At 34.2% G+C, this 12,135-nt stretch overlaps 1 protein-coding gene across 13 annotated transcripts in view; it reads right to left on the reverse strand.

Annotated features, from left to right (window-relative positions):
* Positions 1 to 12,135, reverse strand: part of sick (sickie) — a 256,372-nt gene that overhangs the window by 6,289 nt on the left and 237,948 nt on the right. For all 13 annotated transcript variants that reach the window (XM_089733155.1, XM_089733157.1, XM_089733156.1 and 10 more), the window contains 8 exons: positions 11,136 to 11,219; positions 9,498 to 9,626; positions 5,637 to 5,798; positions 4,270 to 4,504; positions 2,538 to 2,677; positions 2,275 to 2,430; positions 1,886 to 2,180; positions 883 to 1,534 (listed from right to left, as the gene is read on the reverse strand). In XM_089733155.1, coding sequence (XP_089589281.1) covers positions 883 to 1,534; positions 1,886 to 2,180; positions 2,275 to 2,430; positions 2,538 to 2,677; positions 4,270 to 4,504; positions 5,637 to 5,798; positions 9,498 to 9,626; positions 11,136 to 11,219 — 1,853 coding nt within the window. The remainder of the gene's footprint in view (positions 1 to 882; positions 1,535 to 1,885; positions 2,181 to 2,274; positions 2,431 to 2,537; positions 2,678 to 4,269; positions 4,505 to 5,636; positions 5,799 to 9,497; positions 9,627 to 11,135; positions 11,220 to 12,135) is intronic.

Raw genomic sequence — 12,135 nt, forward strand, 5'->3', positions numbered from 1 at the left:
GTGCAAACGACAAATAATATGAATTTCGATCACTTCGTATCATAATTAAGTTTAGTTATGTTTAGTTTGTAGAGCAGAAATACAATTTGGACGTTTTCTATGTAAAAATATAGTAACATAATAGACGACGAAACCCAATGTGAGACGTCAACTAAATTAAAACAATCATTAAATAACTATTTTTATAAAATCTGATAAATTCATTTGATATTTTTTCTTTGTTAGTTATCTATGCGTTCCGCCATCTTTTTTCCGAAAATACTGTTTTTTGTCGGCACCAGTTTTGTTAAAAGTTTAATTTTGTTTAGTTAGAAAAGAGTTGGTTGGTGCCTCAGTCACTTTGGCTTTTTAAATACGATTAAAATACGACAATAGCGCACGTGTTTCTATTAGTTTCAACCGATGATTATTTTCCATATAATTAGAGAAAATAACACTTCACTTTAAAAAAATTCTATCAACGATTAAAAGTTAAGATTTTACAAAGTAACTAACGAATGGATGCATATCTCTTTTTTTTTTTTTTTTATTTACTAACAATCACGCCACGTTAACTGGTCCCGTGATAAGTTCGTAAAGAACTTGTGTTACAGGTACCAGATAACGGAAATAAATGTAATATTTTTATTATACACATACATATATTTAATATACATCCATAACCCTGGCAAAGACATTTATATTTATCATACAAATATCTTCCCTTGGCGGGATTCGAACCCGCGACCCCCTTGTGTAGTGACCATGTCACTTACCACTACACCAGACGGCCGTTATAATTAATACATTAATACAATTAATACAATAGATAGGTTTCTTTTACACATGGAAAATAGTATATATGTACATATAATATATTAGTTATGTTGTAGCATTACTCACCTATAAACAATATTTTTTGGTATGAGACTGTCGAAAGCCAGACTCCCGACTCCTTGCAAGCATATATACAGCGTGTTCACAGTTCCCACTATGTATCCGCACGGCAACAACTCTGGAAATCCGATTTCAGGACCTCGAGTCGCTTCTCCCAGGTGATAAGACGTAATAGAATCCGTGTTCAAGCCGAGATTCGTTCCCAAATCTATCCTAGACAAGTAATCTTTAAACGATTTCCTAACTATATAATCTAAGTTCTGCCAAGTAGTCTTGCCCGAGATGTATGTGTAGGCTATGACGTACTCGTTGCAGTTTATTGTCGAGTCACTGTTGTAAACGTTTTTGTACGAACTGCTGTGCGTCGATTTGTTGCTCTTAAGGCTATTCGTGTTCGATTTATTCATTTGAGGGTAGTCTTGGTTTTCGACGTCCGGACTATGGTTTTGGGACATTCTCGGCGAGTCGAAGCTCGGTTGTTTGTCGAAGTGGTTTCCGAAGCCGCTACCCATTTGCTTCGCGTAGAACCTGCATTCGGACTCTGTGAGCGTGTCCTGCACTTCTTCGAAGTATCTTTGGAATGTTTCCGGTTGACCTAAATAAACAGCTATCGCAATCTTTTTCCCATCAGTCGTGTCACCTTGACTGTCTGCTACACCTACAATGTTACAATATTTTATTTTATAGTTAATTGTTCAAACAAAAAACCAACCAACTGTAAATGAGATGGCGCCTATTAAATTTAAAAATAATAAACTATTACTAATCGGGATAGATTAGATAATTCAGATATTTTATCTAGGCGCAATGCTTTTAACGTATTTACTTATCTAAAAACTAATTAATTAATTTAGTGAATTACGACCTGCCTAAATATGCTACAAATCGCTTAACAGTGATTAACAGGAAAGAAAACCTAATCGATGGCCAATTTTTTTTCCATATTTCGTTGGCTAAACACTTAGTCTTAGCTTTAAAGCAGCTATTTTTGTATGTCCCGTGAGCTTACCAATATCTGAGTAGCTTTCTCCGATGGCAAGTTCTCTACTCTTCGGTGGTGGTAGTACACTGTTAATATCATAGTCCCCACTCAGTCTATCAGCTGGATTGAGTCCATTAGCGAACAAGTCGCTGGATCCATTCAAAGGACCCAATAGAGTCTCGCTGTTCTCATTTAGTTCACAGACTGCCTTATTCCCGTATATTGGTTCTATTGATGTGGGGGAGCCTTTCTTGTAGTCTAAAGCGGCTGTTGTGCTCATGAAGTCTAGATCGAGAGGCTGAGAGTGAATGTCTATCGAAGCCTGGGAACAATAATTGGTATTGTAAGATAGGTTTAGTTTGCGTTATATTAAATAGATAATGTAATCATTTATAAAATGCGTAAGGCCTGATTACCTGATGCATTGTACTTTGGTCAGCCAAACTAAATCTCCTCGGATCTTCAACGGCCGAACCACCAGTACCCAGGGAACTCTGGCTTCCAGCCAAAGACCGGGATGTGACTAGTCTTTGAAGTCGCTCGTTATTTTGTTTTAGATTTAACATTTCATTCTGAAATTAATTTAAGAATGTGGTGACAGTTTTACTAAAATTGTGATTATGTACCATATGAATGATATATCTGCTAGTTATTTTTGATGGTATGTCACGTAACTTACCCTCATCTTTATGACAGTGTCTTTTAGACTCTCCAACTGATGTGCAGAACTTAAAGCCTCCAATCGTATATCAGTTAGCACCAAATCTTTCTCTCGCAACTGCCGTTTCAATTCGTCCACCAAAACTGATTCGTCTTTTTCTGAAATAACGAAAATCTAGTATTCTCTACAAACTCAATAATGCAAATTAGGATTGGTTTTCTATTTATCTAGAAACCAAAGTACTCCTTGTCTAAAGTAGATGCTCTTTAAGAACGGATTTTACGTAATCCTATCGAGAATGAATTTTTCTTTTGCCTTAGCATACATATATTATCATAACAAGCATAAGCACAGCAAAAGTTGCCAATAAAAACCTTTTTTAACTCTTTGTCTCCGCTAAATACAACTTGTTTCATTCTGAACGGCTAACAAATTTAACACCGCGAAACTGCGAGGAATATCTAGTCAGTTTATAAAACTTTAAAGAACATAGATCAATGCACTGAATGAGTGATGAAAATAATGAGTGCAATTTCTCAAATAACGTCACTAATTTCATTCATAACACATTTCACCAAGTTAAATCCTGTTGAATAAACCCGATCAAATAGCATGGCTTTTATCTTGTCTATTAAAATTTACAAGTATACGAATTGTCAGGCCTGTTGTTCGAAGCGTACCTAAATTGCGATGCGGACTATGCGTATGGCGTGTCATCACGGTGATTACATGAGAATCGATGTAGACAATGAATACCAAAGTGAAATTGTACAAAGAAATATACCGTACAAGTGAAGGGCCACTTAGGCGATTAATGACCGGAAAATAGTTTGCGATTGTCTGTGGCGAATTGATACAACATAACTCCCGTTTTGTTTTGTTTTGTGTTGTTTTCTCGGACAATTAGTTCTCTATATGTGCATAATTTTTGAGTGTGATTAAAATGTGTGCGCGTTCCATAGGTAATCTTTAATGCGACACGTTTAATATTATTTTATGAGGCCCCCAGATTTACGTAATCGTTTCAATACAATTAAGAATAATAATTAGGTACGTTTCTGCTTAATTCTATTTAATTTTTAATTATGCAAATGTACGTAATTTTAAACTCAATATGGCTTACGGATTCTAATCTCTCATTAGCACATTAAGTGCTATTTCTGACTTGTCAGTTTGAATCGTTTATAATACGGAAAGATAAAAATATTCAGTACTTTTTAGTATTCATTAAAGTAGGAGAATGAGACGCATATAAATCAATGCACAATACATTATACCAGCGGTTCTCAACCATCGTATCGTAATATATTGGTGAGTCCCAAGTTCCCGTCAAGTGTACGGCGAGATTTATAAACGCGAAATTAGTACCTAAGAAGATCCGGAGGTACATATACGAGGGCTTTCTAAGTGTTAATTGAACTACTACTTGTTAATTGTGTAAAATTGTTGAGAATTTTCAAAGATTATGTAGTACATCGCTGACTGAAACAGGTTGAGAGCCGTCGTACTTGACTGTATGTTGATGTGCTCTACGATGATATAGGTACATTTTGTGCCGTGTAATATAGCAGTTTATATTATAAATAAATATTAGAGATTTCTACCTCATCTATATGTGGTGGTATTCACGTTGCGGTGTCTCTAGGTCCCGGGAACCATATAGCCAGATTTTCTAAAAAAATTCCCTAACCAACTAGAGCAATAAAATCATTTTTCCGTTTTATAGGAAATTATAAACGCCTTTTCTTACCTTTAGTCTGTTCATCGGTTTTGGCGGGAGCAGTTTTGTCCTTCGTTTCAGGTAACGCTTCGTGCGAATGTTCTAGACTGTTCTCGTTACTACCCTCTCTGATTGTGTGAGGGTCGTCATAGTGATGCGAGCCGGACGAGCTGTCTTGAGACGACAGCTGTCCGAGCGATGAATGTTTGGCCGTCTTCGAAATCTTCGCGTTTCTTGAAAACGCTTTGGTGAACGATGACCGAAGCTGTATACAATATTCGACGTGTACAATCATATTGATCACTATAGATGTTGATACGAGTGAAAGTAATGTATGATTATCACTAGGAACGTATATTTACGATGCATTAGAATGGCATTTAGCTTGAGCGATTTATTGAAGTGCTCAAAATCATACCACAGATATGAATGAAAGTAACATGATTGCAATATTTACATCGCATGAATCTATACATGTAAATAAAATTAGAGTGTCTGTTTGTAACATTGAAATAACCGCTTTTTACTACATGCATATGAATATAACATATATACGGTACATACAACAAAACATTTTTTACAACTTTTGTCTGTCTGTCTGTCTGTCTCTGCTAATCTCTGGAACGGCTGGACCGATTTTGATGAGACTTTCCCTAATAGGTAGCTAATGATATAAGGAGTAACTTAGGCTACTTTTTTTAGATTATTTTCGCACCGCGGCTTCACCCGCAGTTATTGTCGTGCCGCGCGCAACATGGCGGGACTCGCCTATCAATAATAAAATTTAATGTTTCCGAAGCGAAGCGAGGGCGGGTCGCTAGTAATCAAATAAATATAGCTTCAAATGTGACATGAATGAAAGTGTGAAATGTGTGCCGAGAAACCTTTCAGTACAATTACTTGCATGGTAAAGTTTCTAAAGGAATTTTACGTTAAAATATTATTGAATACAGATTTGATTGCGGCTCTGTGAAACCTTTATCTATTGCCTATTAATAGAGTGGATGTTTATCTTCAATCAGTTAATGGAGAAAAATGAAATTTACATAACACATACGTGAACAAAGGCAAGAGAGAAAAGTATTCTTGTACGAACTTATGTTTGAACAAGTGTGAATAAGCATATGAATGTTGACTAAGCCTATAGAATGTTTTTGGTTATTGTAATATTTTAGTGTGCGTATTATGGACTTGTTCTTAAGGAGCGCTTAGTGTATATATCATGAATCTAATAATTTATCGGTAAAATATGGTTTAAGTTTTTTTTTTATGTTTGAGCATTTACTGGTGGCCCGGAGACCTTTCCAGTTTTACCAGGGCAGGTGAAATGGTTTAAGTATTATTTCTGCTTTCCTTTTTTTTTCTTATCCTATCTTTTTCTATATAACAGTACTTACCCATCCTTTCTTTTTGTGCTTCTTGTCATGTGGCGCTGAAGACCCACTGCTTAGACTGTTGATACTTGAGACACTGTCAGTTGACAGATGCCTTGTGATGGCGCCATTACCGGTTTGTGCGCTGCGTTGCGGTGACGACTGTTGCGTTTGTGTCGGAGGATCCTTGGAATTCAAGATTGAGATTCGAAATGAAATAACCAAGATACTAAAGCTTTACTTTAAGTAGATTACTTTAGCCCCCTCCGGGTGTATCTGGAATATCCCCATAAAAAAATAATGAAATAAGTAGTAGTAGTAGTTTCATTTTTCCAAATGGAAAGGTAAAGGTATCACACCATACAGCCTAAATAATGAAATAAATGAAAGAAAAACGACATACTTTTTTTACTGACAGGTAAACGAAGTCAGAGAGAACATAGTATTATTCGATTACCGAAATCCACAGATAATGCAAAGTTAATGCCGCCATATATCTTGAGACATGGGGTATAAGTCTTAATTATGTATAATAGTAAAATTTCGCGACGGAAAAGGTCTGGGTACCTATCGAGGGCAGGTTGCGATAAAGTAATTGAAAAAAAAAACTTGATGATTTTTATTAAAAGATGCTGTTCCTTCATCGTGGAAATGATTAATAAGTACTTTGTACAATTATACAACCTTTGAAAGATCACACAAATTCAATTCAGATCCCGATTGAATAAAATAAAATTAAGATTCATTACGATACAAAAAAAACATTTCAATTCAAAAGACTTTCCAAATACATTAATTTATTTTAGTAAAACACGGCAGCTTGAAAATTTTTTTGACGCGTAATCGTTTGAGAACATTTAGTCATTATCTTATCAATACAAATGCTTACGATATCAAAAATATTTACAATACGCATTCCTTATATTTCGATAGGTGTGTTTTCAATAAATGAAAGAACAGATGTGTTCACGCGAAACTTAAACAAAATCTTTGCAAGAATTTTCAATTGAAATTCATGCATTGAAATTCTGCAGCACAGAACTATATAAGAATGAGTGTCCAACGAGTTTCCACAAACATATCAATTGTTTGTGTAAACATAAAAGACATGTTTTTCATCGGCAAATATAGGTATATGTAAATTTACTACGAGTATTTACTATTGTTCAAACACTTGTATGTCGCCGATATTGGCCAATATTTATTCAGTAAGATATTTTTTTTTATTAACACTCGAATTTTTAATAAAACTTACGTCATATAAATAGGTTATTTCTGCCGCGAAGTACAATCCAGAAACAATTTAACTTTGAAAGACTAATAAAATCTTCGTTAAACTGCTCTTATAAATTTAATAATCTAATCTCAAAATCAAGGTAAATCCATGGGCACTAATAATACTTGTAATTTTTGTGGCATTTTTCCGTCAATGAACAGAACTTTCATGGTTTACAAAGAAAAAGTTTTGTTGATGTCACGTCAGTCCGGGCGTGTCGTAATTTTCTATGTAATACAAATCAGAATGTAATTTGAATCCCGTGCTTCGTAAGGGAATATACCGTAACAAATAGCATCAAGGTTAGATACAACACATTCTTAGGCGAGTCATATAAATTTATTTATCAGATCTAATAAAATTATTTTTAAATAAATAGCTTACTTCAACGATAGATTCAATAGAAATTGATTGTTCCATTTACAAATATGAAAATAAATTGCTTCGAATGTGTTTGATATATCAAATACGTATTAAATGACTTGTCAATTCTCTTTGAGAATCGAATGTAGAACTAGGACATATCTATTGACAGTTGGTAATGTTATTGGAACTGTTTGTCTTCCTTATTTCATATCGTAGGTACACACATATCGGCAACGTGTCGACAATCTTAATTTGTTGGAGAATATCATTTGAGATAATATCTTTCTGAACATTTATTTTACTTTGGTTTCAATAACTACTAAGATTTATTAAGTAAAATCTTACGACACATTTGAATTAATAGAAAGAGATACAATTTTATAAGAAAACTCAATTTTTTTATTAAAATATGAACTGAATATAGAAAACAGTTATTTTGCAATTCGAAAATTGTAATTCATAAAAGCATCGAGAAACACAATGGCTACATTTGAAAAGGACATACCTAATGAATTGAATATTGTTCGTTTATAGACTTGAACCAGTTGCGAGTTGTTCCAGTTTAGTTTCGCGGTTCAAGAGAAATTAAATATAAATACTAAACAAATATATATTTGATAGTTTGTTATCGACTTCAGTTGCCAGGATTTATTAACTTTACTAATCATAAATTAAACGATAATAATATCGATTATATTATCACTGAATGCAAGAATGTTACGTTATTTTCTTGTGATCTGTAAAGTAATTCATTAACAATTTCATTCCACTGACTGCTATACTACAAGCACATCTCTTTTGTAATGATTTCAGATTGCCACAATACTATATTAACGAGTATTGATTATAATCTATTATATTCATCACGATTGGTACTGACAATAATTTATTAACAAGTACTTTATACGTATTTTAACTTTTTTAATGAGTCTTCAATACATAAATAACAATCAATCTCGTTTTCTTTTGGGTACAAGACCCAAATCTGTCAGATGTCATCTGTCAGATGAAATAAAAGTTAACCTTAAAATGATTTGAGGTTTTGATAAAGAGTTTTATCAAGATTATTATTAATGTAATAATAATAATTATTATTATTATTAATATGAAGATTATTTCGTTAATCAGTTCCGGGAGTTACCTTCGAAACCTTGACTATGAAACGATCATATAGAAGCGGACTGAGAGTATCTCCAGAAATAGAATCGCTTCGATCGGGTTCAACTGGCACTATGGCCAATTGAAACTAACAAACGCGACGTTACTATTTAACCCCAATTTAAAATATACATAATATATGAGCAGTAGAAGGAAACGTATCTGAAGATTTTTTTTATACGCACTTCATTTTGTCCTTGACACGGTCGATTTTTTCATAATTATGCGTTTTAGAATCGATTTAGCGTTTTATTTGAGAATCGGTTAGTTTCGGCTGTTCTGATAAAGTATTTAACAAAATTGCATCGTAATATTAAAGTTAGTTGATTTAAATTTTAATGAAACTGATTCTTATTGTTGGGTAGGCAAGAGTGTAAACAAACTTAGGACCCTGTAGATGGTGACGGTTACCGGCACTCAAATTGGTGTTCCTATTTGTCCCGATGAGGGTGTGAGTTCCTCCGTAATCATAAGCTACGAGCTTCTAAATATCGATTGGTGCAAATGTGTTAAAACGTAAAATATAATCTCGGCGCTCGTATTCGACGAGTCAACTCTATGTGTCACCATGATTTTTTTTTTATCGTGTAGATAACTTTAACAGGTGAAAGAGTTTATTATCTATCAGTTTGTGTAATTTACTTCATTAACACGTTCACTGCCTTGTAGGTCACGGGTGCCCTACGCGGCGCACTGAAGTAATTATGACGATTTCTTTTACTAAGGCATCTGGATTGCCTAGCTTTGCCTTCTTTTGTACGTTGTAGTTTTTTATGTCTCTAAGATTATAAATAGATTCATTCTCAGTATCTTCGGATTCGTCTTTCCCAGAGTCTACTAGATATTCGGGAGTACTAAGCGGTAGGCAGCGGCTTGGCTCTGCCCCTGGCATTGCTGAAGTCCACAGGCAACGGTAACCACTCACCATCAGGTGGGCCGTATGCTCGTATGCCTACAAGGGCAATAAAAAAAAAGATCGTAGAGAGAAATCGACATATTTACTTCAGTGCGCCGCGTAGGGCACCGGTGACCTACACGGCAGCCAACGTGTTAATAGCATTCTCTGACTTGTTTTTAATAATTACCTGTCCTGTTACGTTAACACCATCGGCTCTGATTCCCATGGACTGCATGTGCGCGGTCGTCAGCCCAGCTTGTATTGATTGTTTTCGAAGTAACTCGATTGTCTGCCGTAGCTCCGTCAATTCAGAGTCCTGTGTATTAAAATTCTTTATAATAAAAGAAACGATTCTCTTCAAAAGTGAAGTTGGAGTACACTTAACAACAAAAAAATGGAAATTATTGACAATTTAATTTAAGTTTGATTAAATTCACACATTAACAGAGCGAATAATTCGAAATTTTACAAATGTAATTAAAAATAACTATAGTCCCTAATGTAAACGTTACAAATCATAAAACAATAAAATATTGGTTTGCATTTATTAAAGCCTCATCCGGTTTTGACAATTGATTGAAGTTTCGTTTTTTTTATGCACGGAACTGTTCTTTGACCGTTCAATTGCTTTTAATACTTCGTATTCCCAATGTGTTAATAGTTGTTACATGTAATGAGGCTAAATAATCTATACATATAAATAAAATTGGAGTGTCTGTTTGTTATATTGAAATAGCCTCTTTTTACTACATGCATATGAATATAATAATATATACGGTACATACACCAAAATAAATGTTTTTTACAATTTTTGTCTGTCTGTCTGTTTGTTCCGGCTAATCTCTGGAACGACTTGACCGATTTTGACGGGACTTTCACTGATAGGTAGCTGATGATATAAGGAGTAACTAAGGCTGCTTTTTTAGGCTAGCTTCGCCCACCGCGGGTAACGTCGCGGGACTCAGCTATCAATAATAAAATTTAATGTTTCCGACGCGAAGCGAGGGCGGGTCGCTAGTGTAATATATACCAAAATAACTGTATTCAAAATATTTTCCAAACAATAATAGCTAACTATCATAATATTAAGAAGACTAATAAGGAATTCAAAACAATACAAATTCCTATTCAATTCTTAAGCCGTCATTTATTACTGTGGCTCAACGCAGCTGTTCAAATTAAATAGAACACGATCGAAGTGTGTCCCGTTTAACAAATTGTTATGAATAACATCGTAATATCACAACAAAAAATTACTCGAAATCGAATAAAATTTTAACATCGCTATTAATAAAACTCGTAAACATAATTTTATGATCACTTTTATGACTAAGTAACTAGATTTTTTTTCAAACTTTAATTTTTGTTTTTCATACATTCACAAAAAAACACGGTGATTTGTTACTATACTACAGGTGTGTCTTAAAGAAAAACCATTGTAACAATAAGTTGAATTATATTAAATTTGAATTATACTATTATATTAATACTTGAATTATACTGTGGCGTTTAAGAACGCACCTTTTTATGATGCGTAAGCCGGAACGCACGAGAGGTGGGAAAAAGAAGATAGTCTGTGACACGGGACCTTTTTTTACCGCCGAAAATTTAAAACGAAAAATAACATATAATGTGTATAATAACTAATATAATATATTAACTTAGAATTGTTTATGCCGCTACAACAATAAAATTTCTATTGTTTCAACTCTAGTGTTAATTACATAAAACACGACTTTACGGCAAAATAAAGATGGGACTCTGTATGGATTCCCTCAATACTATTATATTATAATACTTGAATTATACTATTTGATAGTTGTACCTTTCTTTCGGCAGTCGCTGTGAGCTGCTGCAAGCGCTGGGTCATGTTGGATAAGCTCTGTTCGAAGGCTGACACCACGTGTGCCTATAGCAAAATACAAAAAATCCAAGGTGAATAATATACATACATATTTTATTGCTTAGATGGGTGGACATGCTCACAGCCCACCTGGTGTTAAGTGGTTACTGGAGCCCATAGACATCTACAATGTATATGCGCCACCCACCTTGAGATATAAGTTCTAAGATCATAGTACAGTTACAACGGCTGCCCCACTCTTCAAACCGAAACGTATTACTGCTTCACGGCAGAAATAAGCAAGGTGGTGGTGGTACCTACCCGCGCGGGACTCACAAGAGGTCCTACCACCAGTATATATTTGCATTTACAATTTATTAGTATCTAAGCTTCTAGAAAGCCAGAATGATTCAGACGGATTTGCAAATTCCCAAACTAATAGTAGATGCCTTTAGCACTTATACATCATGAGGTCACTATTGAGACCAAACATTATTGAGGATTATACTTAATGGAATAAATTAATAAATAATTCATAATAATCGTAACAGGATTGAGTGAATGTAATTTATCAACGGATTGAAAAGTATGGTATTATCGAGGGCAGCCTAGGATTTAGTGGAACTAAAAAAATTACAAAATTAATTTCAAAGGTTGAGCATTTTTTTTTTTAAGTAATCTTCTTTGTGTTCAAGCTACTTCTTTGTTGGTAATTGGATGCTGCTCAATGCAATCAGTTGGTGGGCATAACTTAAGCTATAATGATAATTTGTAAATTATAAACAACCAAAAAATACTTTATCTTCGATCGATTGCGTTTAGGGAAGCAAAACTTTTCGAGTGTAGGTATTTATTATGAAGATTAAGTAATACCGACCACGATGTACATATTAAAGTATAACCTTAAGATGTAGACAGAATTTTTCATTTCAAAAAAATTCTTTTGTCGAAATCGAAAATTGAGGTATTCTTTTAGATTAAT

This window comes from Bombyx mandarina, chromosome 15 (assembly GCF_030267445.1).
Source record: "Bombyx mandarina strain Sakado chromosome 15, ASM3026744v2".
NCBI classification, from domain to species: Eukaryota; Metazoa; Arthropoda; class Insecta; order Lepidoptera; family Bombycidae; genus Bombyx; species Bombyx mandarina.